General features: G+C 33.4%; 1 protein-coding gene across 3 annotated transcripts in view; it reads right to left on the bottom strand.

The window, feature by feature from the left end:
• The window catches only part of FNBP1L (formin binding protein 1 like), a 120,463-nt gene that overhangs the window by 6,541 nt on the left and 89,638 nt on the right, over positions 1 to 24,284 (bottom strand). For 2 of the 3 annotated variants that reach the window (XM_079934168.1, XM_079934169.1), the window contains exons 6-12: positions 20,622 to 20,726; positions 16,967 to 17,095; positions 15,024 to 15,170; positions 13,163 to 13,366; positions 4,217 to 4,326; positions 2,629 to 2,761; positions 1,294 to 1,388 (exon numbers count right to left, since the gene is read on the bottom strand). In XM_079934168.1, the coding sequence (XP_079790294.1) occupies positions 1,294 to 1,388; positions 2,629 to 2,761; positions 4,217 to 4,326; positions 13,163 to 13,366; positions 15,024 to 15,170; positions 16,967 to 17,095; positions 20,622 to 20,726 (923 nt within the window). Of the gene's footprint in view, positions 1 to 1,293; positions 1,389 to 2,628; positions 2,762 to 4,216; positions 4,327 to 6,887; positions 6,903 to 11,544; positions 11,704 to 13,162; positions 13,367 to 15,023; positions 15,171 to 16,966; positions 17,096 to 20,621; positions 20,727 to 24,284 lie in introns of all 3 variants that reach the window. The other variant, XM_079934170.1, reaches the window with a different exon arrangement.

The raw sequence follows: 24,284 nt of genomic DNA, 5'->3' as shown, positions 1-24,284 counted from the left end.
CCTAATAACAAAAACCAGTGTATTTGTGACTATCTCTTGATATATTAAGGATATATACTTTCAAAAAGTGATAATGGAGAGGAAGAGAAGGAGAAATTAACATTTGTCAAGCACATACTAGCACAGGTATTTTACTAGTAGGTGCTTTATGTACGCTATTTCAGTGGTCCCCAACCTTTTTGGCACCAGGGACCGGTTTCGTGGAAGACAATTTATCCAGGGACCGGGGCGGGGGTGGGGGGACGGGATGGTTCAGGCGGTAATGAGAGTGATGGGGGTGGCAGATGAAGCGTCACTCACCAGCCCACCCGCCGCTCACCTCCTGCTGTGCGCCACCCCTGCAGTTGGGGACCCCTACATTATTTCATTCATTACTAATAACCCTGTATGACAGGTATTTTAATCTTTATTTTATATTTTAGGAAACTGAGACTCAGGGAGCATTAAAAATGAACTGCTAAATGTGGAGGGGAGGGATAAATCAGGATCTTGGGATTAACACACACACACTACTATATATAAGACAGATAACCAACAAAGACCCACTATGTAGCACAGAGGACTCCACTCAGTATTCTGTGATAACCTATATGAGAAAAAAATCTGAGAATGAATATATGTATATGTATAACTGAATCACTTTGCTGTACACCTGAAACACACTGTAAATCAACTATAATCCAATAAAATTTTTAAAAAAATGAATTTGCTCAATTACAATGTAATTAGGTAGTAAACCAATATTTGATACTAGATCTCTCAAATTGTTCTCTAAGGTGAATCCAAATTTGTTGGATTTTATTATGAGGGGGAAAAAAAACATTTACCCAAAGGGAGAAAATGTCACAAATGGTATGAAAACATGGAAATTTAGTAAAATGCCTTTTGGAAGCTCTGATCCAATTTAACAATATGAATTTTTTTCCTTCACAAAACTTTGAGTAATTTGACAGTTAAATTTTTCTTTGGCATAAGCTACCCAACTCCATCTAAACCTAAAGGCAATCTTCCCAGGTCTGGGGAGCCTATGCCTCTAGACCACAGCTCCCAGAATTTTCCAAGTTCCTACCTCTCTGTTTGTAGACGCATTACAAACTAGAACTGAGCAGCAATATGAAATCTCATACTTCACCTGTAGCTATTATAAAGAAACAGAAAATTATTTAGGTTCAAAGATTGAGTTATTAAAAGCCAAACTTGTAGGAAAAAAGAGAACTGTATGAAGTTTAGGACAAAACAGTGAGAAAAGTTTGGGGTAAAAGGAGGAAATACAAATAAAATGCAAAAAATAACCTTTCTCGTCCCTGTGTTACAAGGTGATTTATGTCACTGCTATGTCTTCTGTCTCCTCTTCCACCTGTTTTGCCTTCAACTTCAGACAGCCAAGCCTTAGGGAAAAAACAAAACTAAGCTCAATAAATATATATATACATATTTTAATTTATTTACTTTTTGTTTTATTTTCTATTTTTGGCTGTGTTGGGTCTTCGTTGCTGCACGTGGGCTTTCTCTAGTTGCAGCGAGTGGGGGCTACTCTTCGTTGTGGTGTGCGGGCTTCTCATTGCGGTGGCTTCTCTTGTTGCGGAGCACAGGCTCTAGGCGCGTGGGCTTCAGTACTTGTGGCTCACGGGCTCTAGAGCGCAGCCTCAGTAGTTGTGGCACACGGGCTTAGCTGCTCTGAGGCATGTGGGATCTTCCCGGACCAGGGCTCGAACCTGTGTCCCCCACATTGGCAAGCGGATTCTTAACCACTGCACCACCAAGGAAGCCCAATGTATATATTTTAAAGCTCATAAAATATTCTACATTTAAAATGTGCTTTGGGTCTTTATAATTATGTAATTCTTAGAGAAGGGAAACCTTTATTTCAATTTGGTCAATGATCAACTTGATAGCTGATTAAAAACATTGTACGTTTAGTTTTACATAAAGTTTTAAATAAGGAAAAAAACTTCAACGAGGGATTAATTCTCAAGATTATGATACCTGAACTTCCCTGGTGGCGCAGTGGTTAAGAAGCTGCCTGGCAATGCAGGGGACACAGGTTTGATCCCTGGTCCATGAAGAGCCCACATGCCACACAGCAACTAAGCCCATGCACCACAACTACTGAGCCTGCACTCTAGAGCCCATGAGCCACAACTACTGAGCCTGTGCACCACAACTACTGAAGTCCATGTGCCCTAGAACCTGCACGTTGCAACTACTGAGCCAACGCGCTGCAATTACTGAAGCCTACGTGCTCTAGGGCCCGCACGCTGCAACTACTGAGCCCGCATGCTGTAACTACTGAAGTCTGCGCCTACAGCCCGTGCTCCGCAGAAAGAGAAGCCACCGCAATGAGAAGCCTACGCACGGCAACAAAGAGTAGCCCCCATGTACCACAACTAGAGAAAGCCCTCGCGCAGCAACAAAGACGCAACTCAGCCAACAGAAAAAAAAAAGAAAGATTATGATACCTTACTTTTAGATTATGGTACCTTACTTTTAGATCATAATGATACCTTACTTTTAGATCATAAACTCTAAAATAAAGTATTTGAAGATAATTCTAGCAAAACCCAATCTATCATAATGAAGTTTATAAAAATGAACTTATCTTAGACAACTGCTAAATAACAAATCTACCTCATTCTTGTGGATTTCCATTCGCAGGCGGTCAATGTTATTCATGGTCTCTGCTAATTTAGGCTGCAAACTCCCTGGGTCCCCCATTTGTGGATTTTTCTCATATACATCTTTCATTTTGTTGAGTGCTTCTCTGAAAATGAGCAGGAAGACATAAAATTAAACATTTACTTTACATGTTCCCAGATAAAAGAGTTTCATTTGATTCTGGGGACTCACATGCAGCCTAATCGTAAAAGTCGTATCTCTTTAACTTTAATCAAACATTACCTGATTGAAGATAATCTGCACGAAGCTGATCATGTATATAGTTAGTAATTTATGGAGGCAGTCTTTTAAAACATTTAGAATTAAAAAAAATGATTTCATTTCTCATTTCTTGCTTCCTAAATGAGATTATATATATTTAATCAAGGACTGAAAGAATATTCCTCAATATTGTTAAACTCATCATGTCCCAAATCAAACTCATCATATTCTCATCCAGGCACATTATTCCACTGGTGTTCCTTATCTTAGTTCACAGCATCATCAACCTCCCACTCATCTATACCATCTTTAACTTGCCCCTCTCCCTCTAAATTCAAGTCATTCATCCTCTTCACTTCTCTAATCATATCACTATTACCATATCACTATTATATCACTATATATGCCTCAATTAGCTCTCCTTGGCTCTAACATCTGACATTACTAACACTCCTTAATATTCTTTTCTTTCTTGATTTCCTGGAGGTTACATTTTCTTTTCCCTTCCCTTCACCTCTGTCCCATTATTTCCCTCACTGATTCCTTCTCTTCTGTTTATCCTTTAAATGTGTTACATAAAATGACAGAAATTTCTTCTCATCTCATCCTACAGTTCTCCTTTTTAAGGTTGATCTCTTAATGCTTTGTTTTTTCCAGTTTTATTGAGACAAAATTGACTATTTTAATATCACCTATCTTCAGATCATTCTCAAGTATGAATCTCTTCAATCACTCATGTCAGAGTTTAAGCTCCAATTTTATCTTCAGTGTAAAAGCAGGTAGTAAGTTACCAATCCACTGTAATAACCCTTTATTCATCATATATAAATCTCTATATTCATTAAAACAAAACTGAACTAAAAGAAACTTTTAATAAAATTGAAAAAAAATTAAAGCTACGAATGAATCTGAAGCTGTAAGTAATCAAACACTGTTTTCCAACATTCTTGCAGCAAACAAAATAATTATAACCTCAGATTTCTATTGAGCTCAATTTATATACTAAAGCAAAATAAAAATTTATCAAAATATAAGAGGTAGTTAGTGTTGGTGAAACTACCCTTGATAATCATCAAACTATTTTGAAAATTTATGGAAGGCATAAATATATACTATTAGCATCCAATAAGTAACCTGCAACCTAAGAAACTCTAACATTTCATTTTAAAAATATGACAGAGCACAATTTTCCAAAGTTTAGGACTGTATTTTTCCCTCAAAAGATATTTCAGTTAGGATGTATAATTTTTAAGCCTTTTATACATCACATTTAAACATATCATTCAAAGTAGACTCTGAAAGGAATAATGATGGCAGACAGAACTTAATGGGAAAATACTTTTGGTCTGATTCTTTTTGTAGTTCTCTGTTAAGTTCATCGATGCGCTGCTGTAGTTTTTTACGTCTCTGTTCTGGTGGCAGATGACTGAAATCTTCTAGTGCTGGGCCCTGAAAAGAGAATCTAAATCATTATAAAAGATATATTCATGAAATTTTATTTCTAAAATATACTCACTATAAAGTAAGAATATATATCAATTTTAAGTTTAATTTCAAATTAGCCCCAAACACCTCCTTTTAAGAAAAAGAAATCTACATAGATACGTATGTGTATGTTAATTAAAACAATCGTATTGAAGAAAGAGATCAGATGCCAGTCACTTTTTAAAAAATCATGAAATAGAATAGGTAAAAATATCAGCAGATACAGATAATTGGTAATTACCAGTATAACATTATATTCAGGTCTCGGCAGAGTTAAAATAAATACAGATGAACCTTCTTACAGCAATAACAATGAAATGGAAACACGTAACATTTCTCACTTATACAAAGTATTTTTTATATAACATACTGCACCACATTCCCAAATCAAATCTATTGCCGTGATACTCGGGATATTACAAATGTTCAGACTGAAAATATGAAAAGTTTATATAACTGAGTTAAACAACTTACCTCATAAAGGCAATATAACTAATGAAAAATATTTTAATATTACACTGTCTTTAATGATTGTATTTATTAAACCATTCATTAGAACCGAAACATACTTGATCATTAAAAAATAAAAGGTAGAACTATCCACCAAGTGAAATGTAAGTAGAAACTACATTCCAATAAGGAATTTATTTTCAATTATCCTTTGTACAACCAAATAGCATACCTCAGTTGTTCTTGAAATAAAGATATAATCCAAAGAAAGATAAAATCCTTATTTAGGAAGGATGCTTAATGTCTAAAAATTTTTTAATGTTTTGATATTCAAGAAACTATATCATTTAAGAAACAGTTCTAGTATTTAGATGTAACTTCTGATTCAAATGATGTCTTTCTCCTCTTAAATGCTAATCATGTCATTGTTACCGTAGTTATCTTATTAGAGAGTATACAACCAGACCAATGTTAGCAACTATTGATTCCATTTAACATGAGCCCATATTTATGTAAGATTTTACATACTCAAAAATTGCTGACAACTATTATTCTTCATTTTTCTCTTTAAAATGGGGATTTTAAGAATATGCAATTCAATTTAAGTGTTGCTGAAGTGAGCTCCCACAACAAATGCATCCTTGCTCCTTGAACCACTGACTCCTATAACACATCTAAATAGCTTTATTTCACCATCTATAAGAGTGCTTCCCTTGCTTTTAAAAAAGATAAAACTCACTTTTCAGGTAAGCCATGATCAAATGTAACATTTAATTCATAAGAAAATTTTCTGCAAATGGCCTAAACATTATGGACATTCAACAAGCCTGTCTAAAAAAAAAAAAAAGGAGGACATCTTTTCTAAGTGGCTTTTGTATTTTAATCTACCAGTCACCAGAAATAAAAATCTGTCAATCACCCAAATCTGACCTAAATAAACAAATGGCAAAATTTCCTATAAGGTGCCTTTAAATTTAGTGGTCAATTATCAATGTAAGTTGTCAGATTTAATCTAATTTGGGGTACAGGTATATAATAGTTTGAAAACTATTATATTGTGCCAAAAGTAAAACTTTCTTATTTATATTTTTAAATTTAATGAAATGAAAAAACACATTTCAATATTGTTTTTTTGATAGTATTGTAATAAACTCACAATTACCTATAAGTAAATCCTCCAGATTTCCACTTATCATTAATCGAACTTGTTCTCAAATTTATTAACAGCAGATAGCTAGGTACTTGCATTTTTAATATCCCATTTTGACATTATAACATATTCCTTTATAGAATATGAGAACTAAACTCACTCTATTTCCTATGGCTGTAAAGGAGACTCTGAGACATTTAAAAACCTCTCCTACTACATGGGAATTCATAAAAGGCCAAACTGCAATAGTCTGAAAAAGACTCATTTGTTTTCCAAAAATGAGAAACTACATAGGCACCCAATAATTTTTACATTAGGTCTTCACAATGCAGTTCCATTAATTTGTTTGAAACATATGTATAAAGGAACATCACACACATGCACAAGCACACATGCGCACACACACACGATATTTAAGTTATTTGTGCTTTTATTCCCATTCATTAGTAGACAAGAAGAAAGCACTGACTCTCTAATGAAACGAGCAAGAAATCTTTCTTTCTTACATTTTGGAAAATCTAATGATTCCTGTGATAAACTACAAATCAAACTTATATGATCTTTTTAAAGAGTGTTAAGAAAAATCATTTTTGTTTAATTTTTCTTTTGTAAAAACATAAACTTTTGTTCTACCATGTAACTTTTAAAATGACGTTTAACTATAATTTCATTCTCTGTAACATGACAAAGACTCCACCCAATAACATTTAAGAACTTAATGAGTTACAGTTAACCACATTATTATTAAATTTTATGACATCAGAGGTACTGGCATGTGTTGGACTATGGATTAAATTATAAAAAGAAAAGACATACAAGGTAACATGTGGGGATGTACGTTACCACTTTGTTTTGAATTAAACAAAACAATGTTTTGTGATTATTTAATGTTGGCACAGTATATAGATCAGCACATAAGGCTTACCATCTTCACCGACCACTGAATAGTTCAATGGAAAACAGAAAGAAATGGTATATTATTCACATGAAACCATAATACAGAAGATGCAATAACTTATTCTTTTTTTTACAATATTAAAATAAATCATGTACATTTCACAATCCAAACAATTATGCCAGAAAAACAATTTTAACCACACTTTTGGGAAAGTAAATTACTTGCAAAAAAATATATACACTGATGATAATGGGCAGATATTTTCCAAGTGCAACTGAAACGCAAAAGTAAATAGTAATCATTCTATCAGTAAACACGTATTTTCTTCTTTAAAAAACAATTTTTACATAAGTGGATTTCACTTACATAGCTGTTCACTCTCAAAATACTAATATTTGAAAAGGTGAATATAAAAGATTTAATATTAGCCATTTAAAATAAATATTAGATGTAGTATTAAAGAATGGAATACTTTTCCCAATGCATTAAACAAAACACCATTATCTGAATTATTATAGTTCAAAATACTGTTTTGAATTTAAATATACTATGGGTCAGTAAGGGTAACATTTCTACTTTAGTTTTAAGGTGCTATTTTTAATGTACGGACACATTAAAAAACACACTATTATCAAAATAATAATGAGTCACCCAGATTCAAGTTTCCCATACATATTTGCTAATGGACACAAACATACGGGTTGACTTTTGCTTTGAAGATATAGCTTCCATTTCTCAGTTTTCATTCTGAAATCCATGTGCTCGAAAAGCAACACTAAAAATACATAACTTCAATTTTTAGAAAACTGGTTAAAATTTATTCTTTCTGAAAATGTGAAATGACATAGCACAAAGTCCTCTCATATTGTGAATATATATATGCATATTTATATATCACCCACATTCTATGAGTTACCAGGATTCTGCAACTGGCACTGCATCTGTCTGCCATCCACACGTGTATACATGCACATGCGTGCGCACAAACACTCACACACACATTGTGACCCATAATACTCGGTAGAGCTTTGCAAAGTTCATCTTCATATCCATTTCATTTGTTTAGCGACCTCTAAAATTTTTACTTGTCCCTATTTTCTAAGTCATGATGTTTTAGAGAATATGGAAGATGTCAGGTAGAACTTCACATAAAAAATATAGATTTTAATAAATAGCTGACAAAAATATCTACCCTTTATCTCTGATGAACTGGCCATATATATTAATGGTTACGATGATAAGAAAAGATGACATACGCTATCCATTATCTTTCCAAATTAAGCTTAACATTCTTTAGACTGTCAGTAGTTTCAGGGAACAAAAACCACAACTTATTTTGCTATGACAAAATTCCTGGTAAGAAGATTAGAAGGTTTAAATTTTAAAAAGATATTTATGGTCTTCTATAAATATTATTAAAACAAAATCATATAGATGATAAACAAAATAGGTAAAGCATTTGAATTTATCTTTTATGATAATCTCCACCAGCTAAATTTCTAAGTGATACAAATTATTTTTTCAGTTTCTATATTAATAGTTTTAGAGAAAACAATAATATAATTATAACTGAAATATCAAATGCTTCAGTTTTTAGCTAACCTAGTTTTACTATCAATTAGAAAATAAATTCACAGTTCATTAACCTTAGATTTGGGGATATTAAAAACTAAAGTTCTTTGTAAAATATTAGAAATATATTTTGTCTTTTTTTTTAAGCAATTCACGTTCAATAGAGAAATACTATACTCTCATATGCAATTTTCATATCCCTGTAACTAGAAAATTTCACATACCCACTATATCTTAATAAATACATAAGGAACCTAAAAAGGAAATCAGTCAGGCAATTCAAATTATTATGTGTATTTAAGTTAAAGACAGGAAAATCCTGAGAACTGTATTCTGGATAAATAAAAGCTTACAAAAATGACTCTAGAAGTCTATAATATCATGAACAATTTAAAAGGAAAACATGGACTTGATACTGCTAGATAAATATACTTCTAAAAAAAAAACAAGGAGTACCCAGTAAGCTCCAATGAAGTAGTTATAGAGTAAAAATTATTCATTTTTATATTAAGTAGTTAAGTTTGGGTGTGCACCAAATATCTATTTAAGGTTAGATCTTGATGTCACAGAAGGAAATTATAAACCCTCATCCCTCAGAGAAAGTCTACCAGTACCACCATCAAATTCAAAAACACTGGTCCAATATAACATTTCTCATATCCTTAAAGATACTGCAAACTGTATACAATAGGTTTTCTTAAGAATGAGAGAAAAAGAAATTATAAATTTTTAGAAAAGCCAAAAGCAGGTACTTAGGAAAAATGATGTAACAAATATAGCTCAAAACAAGAGTTTCTGCTTTGAATGGTACAACTCATCAGCTTTATGAAACCTTAAGACTTTGTAAGTTTAATGGACTTACATGGAAATCCATGTAAAAACACATAAACTGGCTTCTTAAAGCTTATCTTCTTTTTCTATATTGAGAAAATTCTTAAGTGGAAGAAAACATAATTTCGAAATAGTATCTAGTAAACTACCAAATACCAATCAAAATAGAAAGAAACTTCTCAATGCCAAGGTAATAAACTTTACTTCCTGCTCTATTCTCCAATCTCTAGTTAGTCTGTCATATTTTCCATCTTGCATACTGCTTTTTTCTTTGGCATGATAACTAATAATAAAAGTGGGACCATTTTGGCCTTCTGGAACTAGCCCCCCACCCCCCCGCCAAATGTACTAATATTTTAAATTAAAGCAATATGTGGAAATACGAGAAGTAATGACCCCACAGATACTTTTAAGTTCTACGGTTATAAAATTCTACCAATAGATTTATTCAATAACAATGAAGATGGCACAGATTTAAGCTTCTCTCTCCAGGGCTCCCAGTTCTAACTGCCTAAACTTTTTTCAAAGAATTATATTTACTTCATACCTCTATGACTATACTGTGTAGGGTACTGTAACTGGGCCTGGTAGACTCGATATGTAGGACACATATGTGATTACAAAAATATGGCTACTAGAAATTACTATTTGTACTTTCTCATGATTTATGAAAAAGCATAATATTTAATGAAGTCTAAGTCATCAAAGAGAAGAAAGATGGGAATTAATTCTACTCTATTGTTCAGGCAATAGAAATCCCACGTATGATTTCTTAAAGTCTTTTAAAACAAGTGATAAGAGCTTTGAAAAGTGATAACAGGCACCTATGGTGCTTGTAGGTATAATACAGACTCATTCACAGGGACTTTTCAAAATGTCACGAAATTAACCTATATCATTCACATACAGAATTAGAAAAGGTAGACGCAAAGAAGTTCATGTCATTATAGGAAAAAAGGAAGTCCCAAAAAGAACATAATACACTAGGATATTTCTGCTGCACTACTGATACCAATTGTTTGTCATACTGTTTCAATGGAAATGTAAATAATAATGTAATCTTGCCCTAAATTAATGTATCTTGTCCACATGTGGCCAGAAGAGAAACCCAACTAAAGCAATTTGAAGATAGAAAGGGCTACAAACAGTGAGAAACACACAGGCTAGACAGAGAAGGAAAAAGAAGGAAGAAATGAAAGGGAGAGAAGGAACAGAGGGAGAGAGGAAGGGAGGAGAAGCAGGGAAAGGAAAGGAAGAGAGAGGGATTGCAAGGAAGAGTGAGTCCAAGAGTGAGTGTATTGCTGTTAATGATTAGAGTTCTTATGACACTACTAGACTCTCAGTTCTCATTGGTGGAGTATCACACCTATGTTTTTTATATGTCCAAACAAATGCTCATACAAATCTCATAAATGTATCTAAATTATGAGCTATGAATATTACAAACACGGTCTTAAAATCAGATCATAAAAGAAATTAGACTAACATAATGAAGTAACACTAATTTATCAGTAGTATAACAGTTGTTGCTAAGAAACAATTTAGTATTTGCTTTTTACTATTCTAAAACTTTTCATTTGCAGAGTATATTTAGTTTTAAGTAAATGCCAAAGGCTAGCCTATTGGGGGAAAAAAAGGAAATATTTGGTAAAAAATACTTCCTGTAACAATTACTCAATACAAATTCCATATAACCATTACTCAATAATATCTAGCATTTTTATAGGCTTTACAACTTACAAAGTACTTTCTAATATATTATCTTAATTGATCTACAATCTTGATATTTAACATGCCTATCTTTGATTTTTTATTTAACTATTGGAAACTGTGTTTTATGCTTCTGAAAGTAGGGCCATTAAAATTAAAATAGAACTTGATTTTTTTTGCCAACAAAATAATACTTTATAAGTTCGCAGAGGTCATTAGTGACAAATTATTACATGAGTAACTCCAGTGACAAATTACTGAAAGTCTTAAAAATGTAAATACATTACAAGACAATGGCGAACATATGACTTCACATAAACAACAACAACAAAAAAAATAGCTAATATGATGGTACCCAGCACCCTCTTTATAATACCATTCTTTTATGGGTGAGCATTTCAAATGTTATAAAGAGGAGTTGTTTTAAACTTGAGGGCGGCTATACTTAATTCTGTCGTGTTTTAAACTACATATATATAGGAGAGAGCCTTATAATGAGGGTGGAGAGTATTAAAAGCCACAGTACACACACAATAGGCCATCATGCATTTTAACCCATTATTAAACTTACCCCTCTTTTGAGACTTCTGAAAGAAGGAATTCTGGGCTTCCCTGTTTTTATTTCATTCATACAATAATGCACGGGCTCAATGGAGAATGTGAGAAACTGGGACCCATTAGGAGTACTGGATGTGAATAAACTAGTAGGGGTTAAGGGTGGGGACTGTGGCTAATATGGAAATAAAGAAAGGAATCAATAAGCCAAATGTGCATAGCTTTTTTTCCTAAATGAAAATTCTATTTTTGGCAACATACTTTTTACAAAATATATCTCAAATAAAGTTTTCTATAAAAATATTATAAGAAAGTTAACATAGCTTTGCCAAAACTGTCATTTTAAAAAGTCAAATTTACTTTTAAAAATGTACCACTTCATCACTTTTTTACAAGCTGACAGACTGAAAATATAGAGTGTATACAAATTATAAGGTTAGAGAGAGCAATATGACCTAGACAAAAAAATTCTCTTCCGATTTCTAGAATATTAGCACCACCTAGTTAGTTATACTTAACCTATAATACTTGTCAGAGATAAAGGCAGCAGCTACAGTTAAAGTTATCTAAATAGTCAATGTCTATTAAAATAAAATATTAAAATTGTAACTGATTATCATAAATAGGCAAAATAATTTCATTACGTTGTGGCTTTCCTCTCAAAACTGTTTCTATTTCATCCCTGTTGCACCTCTTTTTTTAAAAAAAATTTCAGTATTCCTTGTTTTTCTAAGCTCTCCTAGCTACTCTGATCTGACTTTAAAAAAAGTCTCACCTCTCAACTTCTCAATGGGACAATATTATGAAAAGCATGAATAAAGCTTGAGTTAATTATAATTGTGCTTTTAAAGATATTTACAGGTATATTATAATGAGTTAAATTTTATCTACATTCGTATGTCAAGATCAGAAAAATGAATTAAAATAATCATGTATACTTTAATACAGAACATCAGATTAAAATACGTATCTATTCTCCTGATTATGACACTTTATAGTCATTAAATTGATAAGAAGATTAAGCACACATCTATTCCATTTGCTCACCTGCTGAGCTAAATTTATCTATCTAAAATAAACAGCACATCAAAAGATGGGTTTCAACAGGAGGTTAAGAGAGATTCTCTTAGTAAACTAGAGATTTTTTTAAACTTCAAATAACACACGCATTGAGCCCTTCCCACTAAATATTCACATGGATAATAAAAATAACCTTATTAGTATGATCTTTAAGACCTAATCTGACATTTTATTATTGCTGTGGTCAATCATTCATTCCACCTGAGAACTGCAATTTTTGTGATCTTAGAGTCAGATCGTAATGATTCTGAAAAAATTTGAACTGAAACTACATACAAATGAAATTTCAAAAGCATATAATTTAAGAGATGTTAACAGCTTATTTAGTATTTTTACTCATTTTTATATGGCAGTCAAATGTTAAATCCAGAAATAATTTTTACTATTAAGGTACAAAATTCTATGTTTCTACTAAGTGAAAAGTTAATTGAATCATTCAAATCAAAATATTTATTCTCTATTAATAGTAAACCATTATCCATTCAATACCTACATCATTTTAAATGACAAACTAAAACAAAATTATTAGCATAGAGGAATTTTATGACTTTTACCTTTGGCTTCTTTCCAAAGAGCCACAACTTGCCCTTGGCCTTTCCTACTGTGGTTTTGGCATCCACCTTCCCACTTTCCTGTTTGGATGCACTGATAGTCCCATCAGAAATGGTTCTATAAATATGCTGACTGTAATCTTCAAATGGAAAGTCTCCTGGAGGTTCAAATCCGGACTTAAAGGAGTCTACTACCATCTGAGAGTCCTATACACAAGAAACATGTTTTTTTTTAACCATTTCATTTGCTTATGATACCATATTAGCTTTCAAAAACCTTAATCTGTGTTAGAGAATAACAAATAAAAATTTAAAGAAATAATTCTACAATACTTATTAAAGGTTTAAAGTGAATAATTTCTTCCTGTGAATACGTAATAAACCATAAATATTTTAATTCCTATAGAAAAATAATTTACAAATTACTACTTTATTAATTTGTAATGTTCACGGATGTTTTCACTCAGGGTTATTCTCAAGTAGAAATTCTAAGTTTTAAAGGAAAAGGGTTTTCTGTTTTACAGGATGTCTCCAAAGAAGATGACCTATGGAAAAGAGGAAAGGGCATCTAATTGTAAAAGAGGGTAAGAGACAAGTAGAAAGGCTTTCATTTACGCAACAGGGGAAAGGATAAATAAAATATATTAAAGACATACGAGGAAATGCTAACAGAACAATGAAAAAAGATCTCACAAACAATACTGAGTGCAAAAATTAACTCTGAAATAAAGTTTAGCACCATTTACCCAAAACTTTAAAACACACATAAGTGTTATATATTGATTTTGGACATACATACCTCTATCTGAATGTTCTATTGACACCTTAAAATCATTATTTGCAAACAGAATACTTTATCTCTACAAACTCCTCGCCCACCCCTACCAGCTCTCCTCTTTTATTCCTTATCTCTGTTGGTAGTACATTTTGCCTATCATTTAGTCAAAAGTCATCCTTAGGTCATACCTTACTTTTTTTTTGTCACTAATGCCACCCCCACCAATCATCTGCTAAAGGGTAAGAAGAGGGAGAGAGGAGAAGGACCTAACTATATTTGTAACCTTGGATGCAGCTATACCAAAATATAAATGTATGTTTGAATTCCCAAAGAACCCCAAAATCTTCTTTCCTTTTTTAAATTTAAGTCAAAATTCTGTTACAAGAAAGACCTTCACTCATATAAAACCAACTTGCCATGAAAACTAAAATACATAGTACATATTTGGCACTCCCCAAACACTGGTTCTCTTCTCTTCCTTTTCCCTCATATCCTCATTTTCTGTTAACCTTAGCTTCTCAGTCACTAAATCAACATTTACTGATAAATGACCAGGTACAAGACCTTTTCTAGACCTTAATCAAGATATAATGTGATTAGATTTACTTCTTCAAGAGGAGCAGGGCTTCTTGAAGGCAGTACCTTCTACTCATAATGCCCTCCTTCTTTTCTCTTGAGCCATCATTCCATACACTCCTCAGGCTTCAAAATGCAGCTCAAGTACCAACTCCTGTGGTTACAAGCAACTCTTACAACTCTAGATCTGACAATTTCCTTCTTTAAACTTTCACTAGACTAACAGTATCATACAGTTTGTAACATACAGTTCATAGGTTAGTTATACTCTTGGAGTAGAACTGAAAAATTAGTGGGGAAAGGAAAGAGAAGCATTAGAACTCTTTCCTTTTAAACAATTAGAATTTTAGTGTTTAGAATGATCCTTACAGCCCAAAGGAGTCTGGCAATAAGTTACTTCTACAGAATATAACTTAAAATCAGCTAACCATCAATTACTTCCCCCCTTTCCCAATTCATTTCACTAACTTAAACCAAATATATTACTCAAATTAATTATAAAACACTTACTCTTCTTTCGTCAACCGATTTTGCTGCAAGAATCATTCCTTCCAAACACTTTGAAATGATGGGAATAACTTTGCGTTCTGAGTCTGCAAATCCTCTGTAACACTCACTGAGTTTAATAGTCCTTCGTTCATCCATTTCTTGTAGTTGCTAATAATTAGGAATTTAAAAAAAAAAAGGAAAACTGAATTTTCTTTTCATTCTGAAGCAGCCCCCTTCCAAAAAAAAAAAAAATACCCACAAAGATTCTACCGTAACAGTTACACTGTTGTAAATACCTTTTAACAAGTGCTACAGACTTAAAGTACTTAAAACTTGAGGTCTGTGAAGTAGCAAAAAAATATATATACAAGGCTTTTAGTATATCCTAAAACCAGGTGACAACAGTTTTCAAGCCTTCTAAAGGACCCCCTACAGGCTACCAGATCTCTGTTTCATACAACCTCCACCGTTCATTCTTCAGTCAGAGCAGTTATTGTTGTTTATGCTCTAGGAAAAGTTTCATTTTAACACAAAATTTTGACACATTTTTTTTCCTTTTTAAGCAACTGGCATAAAACATATACAAGTGTGAGCATTCTAAACCCTTAAGTTAGTTCAGAACATTTTGGTAAGATCTGACTGGACCAAGAATCCACAGTTGACCGCATACCAATGGGTACCCAAACCTACCACATTCTACAGCTCAAAGTGACTATGGAAAGGTTGGAGACACAAGAGGAAAAACAAGAAGCCACAAGGTCAAAGTGATACATGTATGGAATCTCTACAATTCAAAAATTCATTGGCACATGGCACTAAGAATTATGCCAGGACACAATTATGCCGAATAACTTAAAGGCATTTTTTGACACTTCTTATTTGTCAACAATGACCTTTCTTTCTCATAGGAAGCAACTACACTGCTGAAGTCCCCTAGCTCCCAAAGCCTTCATACTACTTTTTTCCTCTTTACTTCCCAAAGCCTGGGAATTTATTTTGAGACCTGCATTTTCACAAAAGAACTGCGCCCAGCATCACAAAGTGGCAAGACTGTTCCATAGCAAAGTACAAACAAAAGGATCAAGCCCCAAAACACAGAAAAGCAGTGGATCTCCAAGTTAAGGTCTCCCCAGAATATGAAGGCGTAGCTGGTAAGTTTAGAAAAGCACCACAGAGTGAGGACAGGCTGACTAGACGCTCTGGATTAAATGACTGAAATCTGATACCCTCTCTAGTCCACCACCTCTCACTATGCTTCCTTTGTACTTCTAACTTGCCTCCAAGAAAAAAAAGGTGTATTTGGACTGACACTCTTTTCACAAAAGCTCTGCTCTCTCAGGTACTACTGTTTTCAACACTGTTTCACTAAATCCCTTTTCTCTAATTTCTCTTCTTTCTAGAATAGGCGGTAACATAATTTAACCTCCGGAGTCCTTACCTGAGGGCCGTTTGGCAATTAGTATCATCAAATGATGATGGATGGGATTTATAAGCCTGAATTACATTTATGATCTGGCAGCTAGGAAGATAAGCAGGTAAAAACCAGGCTAGCAAATGCATTTCTTAAGATTTATTTCTGCCATCTGGACTAATGCCAATGATTCTGTTATAGTGTCAAAAAGCTACCTCCAAATTCTAAGTGAGCAGACTACAATACACAATTCCAATGAATTCTCCCATCTCATAAGACTTAATAATGTAGTATTAAAATTTATCTAGAAAATGTCATTGTTTGAGTGAACTGTTTAATATACTACTAATAAATCTGTAGAAAAATCTGTGATTTCAGTCAGAAAAAATCTACTTTTCACATCTATAATCATAAATTTCTTATCACCAATCTTGATGACTAACTAGTGAATCTAGAAACATTCTGATTGATGCCTGAAATTTTAAAGTTTTACATTTAAAGACTAGCTCTTCCGTATCTAAAATTAGGTTAATTTCACATCTCCAAATTTTACCTTGTAAATCTGAGGAATCACTACGTAGAAATGTTTGTGCTGTTCTCCATTGAAGTTTTGTAATTGTGCAGCATATTCATTCTTATTTTCGTCAGCCATATGTGTACGTAGATTCAACTGCTGTTTAGCCTAGAGGCAAATTGGTCCAAATCATCACCAACGACAAGATGAGCAACAAAATCACAGCTAATTCACTTTTCTAGAAGTTATACTAAAACGCGACTTTTTCTAACTACTGATATCATTTAAAAGTAAAGGAGAGGCTTACAGATCTTATGGCCAGTCTCCCTGTTGCAATATTCCCTTTTCCTTACTGCAATAATAAATCCTCCCCCTTACAATAACCCATGAAAATAAAGTTTCTCCTTAACAAATTCAGATTTTTTTAATTAAATAAATGACAACATTATGGTTTGAAATAGTAAGCTTTTAATCAGAAGAGAAAAATAGCATCAGGAATAATTTAGACAGTTACAAAGTTAGCAGTAAAACATTTCTTTAAACATAATCCAGTTATATCCAACCCAGAACCACAGTGAAACCAAATAATAGTAAAAATGGGATTTGGGGATAATGTAATGCTTAACAATAATTTCTACCGCTATACAAATCCACAGGTACTTTATTTAAAGAATGCTTATTTAGAATATAGTTCTGTTCATCTCAAGGAAGGTCTTATAGAAATGCTTTTTGAATAAGAATATTAGTACCATCTACTGATTCATTGGTGAGAACATCAGAATACAAACAGCACAAATCTAGATTTATTGGAGGGGAATCTAAACAATTTTCTCAATTGTTATAAAGTAATAGAAAAAAACAAAATAAGAATTGAAAATTTTTCAGTGTTCCAAGCTATAAATCATGTTAGATGAGAGTGCTTTGAAAATTATATCAATAAAAGCACATTGCGAATACACTTGATTATTCTAATTCTAGTTTTTACAATTGTAATCCCTAACCTTCTAACAGTAGGTCTACAAGTTAGTTCTTCTGAACTCAGAAATAAACTGACCTACAGAAATACATGGCAGTCAAGATCTCAGATAAGTCCACAAAAATCCATTTAATCCACAGTGTACTTGAAAATTAAAATAAATAAGTACTATGAAAACTAAACACCATGGCCCAAAATATTTCTACAGAAAAATAATACTTCAAGTTCTAACCTGGGATCGTTAAGTACACATTCATTCACTCCTTTCCCTTTTCTCCCTCCTCTCACAAACTATGATGGAATAAAAGGTTTCCAGAATATTCCCTACCCACAATGGTTCTTTCAGAGGAAGCTCCTCATGTTCCAAGTCACTGGCTGTGACTCCCAAGGCCTGGGAGAAAGGCTCCAGCAGGTTATGTAAGAGAATAAGGCTAGAAGCTGAAACAGTTGACACCTTCCCTGGCATATTCTGGGTTTCACATCTACTGCCTTTCCTTTCTTTCTTTCTTTTTCTTTTTATATTTCATCAAATTTTTTTAAAATTTTAATTGTAGCAAAACACACAATACACATAACATAAAATTTACCATCTTAATCATTTTTAAGTGTACAGTTTGATAGCGTTACGTATATTCATGGTTTTGTGCAACTGACTTCCTTTTCTTTAGGAAGATACTCGGCCTGCTCCCTCTTCACCTGTTTTTTTATGCTTTTTTTTTAAACTTTCGTAAGTAGTAACTTGAAACTATGTTCCCTTCCCTTCCTGGTCACTTAAAACAGAATTCCTCTACTCTCTGGTATCTAAAGTAAAACCTCAAAGTTTTCCTAATTCTCTAATAATTAAAGGGGTTGCAAACAAATAAGAATAAAAAAGGAAGATATAAACATAAGAATTCTGAACTAGTTAGGTGAAACTAACTAGTAGACATGTTATATCTAGATTTCAAGACGTCTGACCTGTCTCTAAAGATACCTTTATAGACAAAATGAATAAGTTAAAAATGAGAGTCCAGTTAAAGAGTTCGCCTAACTTGCCTAGTACATAAACTATGTATTCAATTGATGTTTGATAATAAGCCAAAGGAGTTCTTAAGGAGTCAATGTCAACCAGCAAGGAAGTTTCCCATATATAAAATAGAGCTGTTTGCAAGTGTTGTGGTCCACATTTTTATCAAGTAATGATAACACATTATGTGTATGACATGATACCTGGAAGGAAATTAATATAGTGGATGATCAAAATCAGGATCCAAAAATCTTAACAGCAGGATCAAATCTAATAATTGATTCAGATGTAGCATATACGTTTAAAAGACCAACAGTACAAGTTCTGTCTGAGACACATATTCTTATACCACACCATATGTGAAAAGACATGGGGATTTCAGTTAACCATAAACTCAATGAGAGTCAAGCCAAACAATGTGGTTGCCCAAAATACATTTAGGGTATAATTAACATAAATTTAGTGTTCAAAACAAAGGAGGTAATCAAACTCAGAAATGATCAGACTGAACTATACCCAATTTGAGGTAACAAAGAATATTGGTTAAATTGGTATCCAAAGGAAAGTATTAACTTGAAGATGTCTGAAAAGTAACTTGAAGATATTTCATATGTGCAATAGGTGAAGAAACACAATAGTTCATCTAGGGGTAGATAATCTGCTACAAATATCTAAAAACCTATTTTGAGAAAAATATAGATTTGTTATTTTTCTGGTACCTCAAAGAAACTAAAGCTGAACAGGGAGACAAATGGGATCAATATAAGGAAATGGTAATTTTTTTTAAAAAAATGAACAGACTATTTTAAGACTCTATATTCCCAATAACAGGGAACTTACTATCATAAGAGATATGTTATTAAAAATAGGGTAGACAAGATAAACGCCATCATAAGTTATACTAGAAGAACTTTAAGGTAACTGTAACCTGAAATGTATATGATTTTGGGGTTTTTAAAAACTGGTAAAGAAAATGGAAGGTAGAAAATAAATTATTCCTTTCCTCTTGCTTTTTCTTGTTCTGATGCTATAGGAAATTACAAAATTCGAAGGAGAAAATATACTAATGTTGGGCCTTTGTATATACAAAAACATGGAGTAAGGTTCATCTATTTTTCAAAATCCCAACATTTCAGCACTATCACTGTGTCAAATGTCCTAAGATAAAGAACATACAGCAGGGGAGAAGGAGAAGCTAAGCAGCAAAAGTTACAGGGCTGATCCTACCAACAGTAATGTTACAGAACATCTGGCCCAGAATCAGTCAGTGAATGACAAGAGAGAATTCAGTTTTCCAAAATGAACGACTGACTTAATCAAATAATAAACAAATAGTTGATATCACACTTCTGACAGTTTTATCATGTTTTCCCTTCTGTATAGTTGGGAAGCACACTATCCAGCCTCTATTTGCATACCCCATCAACATACCTTAGACTTTCTATCTTATTTTTAAATAGGATAGAAACTCATTCCTAATAGCAACTAGGTCTTTCCTATACACTCAGAATGCAGTTGATATTAATATGTTAATTTTATTCTAATTACTTTCTCAGACCACTATGTGTAAAGTATGCAAATATTTGTGTATCTTAGATTTAGATGTAGTGTATCTCTTGAGGAAACTCTAATACCAACACAAATATTGTAACTACTCTCCATATGCAAGTAATAATATTTTGATATTAAAGTCAGTTTGGATTATTTCTTACCTTTTCAACATCTGCCTTGGTTGCATTAGTATCATTATCCAATCTTTCATAACTCTGTTGTGCCTTCTCTGCCTCTCTACATTCTCTTTCAAATTTCTTTTTACTCTGTTAAAAAAAATTAAAATGCTGAAAAATAAAATTAGATTTATCTCATTTAGAAGTTAACAAATAATACTAAAATTTATATGGAATGACAAGAGACCCAGAATTGCCAAAGTAATCCTGAGGAAAAAGAACAAAGCTGGAGGCATAACCCTTCTAGATTCCAGACAATACTATAAAGCTACAGTTATCAAAACAGCATGGTATTGGCACAATAAAAGACATGGATCAATGGAACAAAAAAGACAGCCCAGAAATAAACCCACACACCTACGACACACCTCTATGACAAAGGAGGCAAGAATATACAATGGAGAAAAGACAGCCTCTTTAGCAAGTGGTATTTGGAAAACTGGACAGCTACATGTAAATCAATGAAATTAGAACACTCCCTCAACACCTTATATAAGAATAAATTCAAGGGCTTCCCTGGTGGTGCTGTGGTTGAGAGTCCACCTGCCAATGCAGGGGACACAGGTTCGGGCCCCGGTCCGGGAAGATCCCACATGCCGCGGAGCGGCTGGGCCCGTGAGCCATGGCCGCTGAGCCTGCGTGTCTGGAGCCTGTGCTCCGCAACAGGAAAGGCCACAACAGTGAGAGGCCCACGTACCGCAAAAAAAAAAAAGAATAAATTTGAAATGTATTAAAGACCTAAACATAATACAGGACCCCATTAAACTCCTAGAAGAGAACATAAGCAAAACATTCTCAGACATAAATCGCAACAATACTTTCTTAGATCAGTCTCCTGAGGCAAAAGAAGTAAAAGCAAAACTAAACAAATGGGACCTAATCAAACTTAAAAGCTTTTGCAAAGGAAAGCATCAACAAAATAAAAACACCTATGGAATGGGAGAAAATGTTTGCAAATGATGTGACTGATAAGGGGTTAATATTCAAAATATATAAACAACTCATACACCTCAATATCAAAAAAAAACCAAATCAAAAAATGGGCAGAAGACCCAGACATTTCTTCAAAGAAGACATAGAGATGTCTAACAGCCACATGAAAAGGTGTTCAACATAGCTAATTATTAGAGAAATGCAAACAAAACCACAATGAAGTATCACCTCACACTGGTCAGAATGACTATCATCAAAAAAGTCTACAAATAATAAACACTGGAAAGAGTGTGGAGAAAAGGGAACTGTCCTACAAGGTGGGAATGCGAATCGGTGTAGCCACTGTGGAAAACAGTATGCAGGTTTCTCAAGAAACTAAGACTAGAACTAACATATGATCCAGCAGTCCCACTCCTGGGCATATATCCAGAAAAGACGAAAACTCTAATTTGAAAAGATACATACATCCCAATGTTCACAGCAGCACCATTTACAATAGCTATGCCATGGAAACGACCCAAATGCCTATCAACAGACAACTGGTTTAAGAAGATGTGCTATAGGGGCTTCCCTGGCGGCGCAGTGGCTGGGAGTCCGCCTGCTGATGCAGGGGACGCGGGTTCGTGCCCCGGTACGGGAGGATCCCACATGCTGCGGAGTGGCTGGGCCTGTGAGCCATGGCCGCTGAGCCTGTGCTCCGCAACGGGAGAGGCCACAGCAGTGAGGGGCCCGCGTAACGCAAAAAAAAAAAAAAAAAAAAAAAAAAAAACAACAGAAGATGTGCTATATATATACAATGGGATATTACTCAGCCATAAAGAAAAGAATGAAATATTATCATATGTAGCAACATGGATGGACCTAGAATATCATACTAAGCAGACTAAGTCAGACAAATATTATATGATATCACTTATAAGTGGAATCTAAAAAATAATACAAGTGAATGTATATACAAAACAAACTTATGGTTACCAAAGGGGAAAGGGAACAGGGGGATAAATTAGGAGTATGGGGTTAACAGATATAAATTACTATACATAAAACAGATAAGCAACAGGATTTACTATATAGCACAAGGAACTATATTCAATATCTTATAATAACCTACGCTGGAAAATAATCTGAAAGAATTTATATATATATATAACTGAATAAGTTTGCTGTACATCTGAAACCAACACAATATTGTAAACCAACTATACCTCAATAAAAAAGAAAGTAACTTTAAGGTATTGCCACTGTGTACTGTGTAAAATTACACAAGTAAAATTTTTCTAAATTAGCAAAGAATTTTACTATTACAAACCATGTGCCTTAAGTATGAGACATCATAAGACTGTGAAGAAAAAAAATCATAGGCATGACTGAGTTAATATTCATTATGTATCTCAATCTCTTTATAATAAGAAAAATAATCATATGTATTTTGTAATTTTTTATTTTAAGCTCATCTTAAGCATGACTTTTTGGTTTGTTTGGTGTTTTTTGTTTGGTTTTTATATGTTTGGTTGATTGGTTTTGGTGTTTGCTTGTTTTCTTTTCTTTTCTTTTTTTTTTGATGGAGTCCCAATGTAGCTTAGAATGTGGAAACATCCCTCCAAAGTGGTTTTGTGTTGTTTCTTCCAAGTGTCCCAGGAATACCACCTGCCCAGAATGACCTCTAAAATTTTTTAAATTTAATTCAAATTAGTATGACTTTGCAAAACCTATTCACAACTGAGCATATGATATATTTACTTTCCTGTGTATTTTTTTATCCTGAAGTTAATGTCTTTTTCTAAAAAATTTGCTTTAGTTTTCAATGTACTTTTCTCTAATTCAACCCTAGTGTCCCCAATTCTTTACATCTCTCCTCAGTTAATTCAAACATATTCAGAATTCTATCAATTTTATCTTCTTAATGAAATCAAGAACCCAGAGGTTTGTAACCTGTTAAAATTTGAACTGGTTACCAAACTAGGCCTCCTGAATAACTGTTACCTTGGGATTTCCCTTCACCATTTCCTGGGGATTCCTTTCAATTCTCCCTTAATTCGAATCTCCTATTTCCTAGTTCCACACCTGCCCCTTTCTTGGTTCATTTCTCTATTTTGCTAGAACACATTCAGCAGTAGCTTCCTAAAAGAAGCTTCCTAAAAGAGATAATTGTTTAAGTCTCCATGACTGAAAATGCCTTTCCATCTATTTTAACTGATAAAATTTGGCCAGGTGTGAAACTCTAAGTAGGAAATCTTCTTTCTTCAGAAATGTAAAAGTACCACTCCACTGTCTTCTGGCTTCCTGATCCCATTCTGATCCCTGATCCTTTGCATAAAATATGTTTATTTTGTTTTGTTTTTTCTCTCTGGAGGTTGGTAGGATCTTCTCTCTCTCCTAATTGTTCTGAAATTTCATGAAGATATGTCTTGCTGTGAATCCACTGTGCTGAGCACCTGGAAAATCCTTTCCATCTGGAAACTCATGTCTTTCTGTTCTGGGGAAATTTTCTTGAATTAATTTTGCCTATCCATTTTCTATGTTTTCTCTTTTTTAAGATGCTTATTATCTTGAAAATGAACCTATAGGATGAGTCCCTCTAATTCTCTTATATTTTCTCTCATATTTTCAATCTCTGTCATTTTGCTCTACTTTGAGAGATTTCTTCAATTTCATTCTTTCTAGTGAGCTTTTCATTTCTGCTACCATAAAGTTCTTTTTTGTTCTTTATATGTT

The sequence above is a fragment of the Stenella coeruleoalba genome (assembly GCF_951394435.1).
Source record: "Stenella coeruleoalba genome assembly, chromosome: 1".
NCBI lineage: Eukaryota > Metazoa > Chordata > Mammalia > Artiodactyla > Delphinidae > Stenella > Stenella coeruleoalba.
This window is presented reverse-complemented; position numbering and strand designations above follow the sequence as displayed.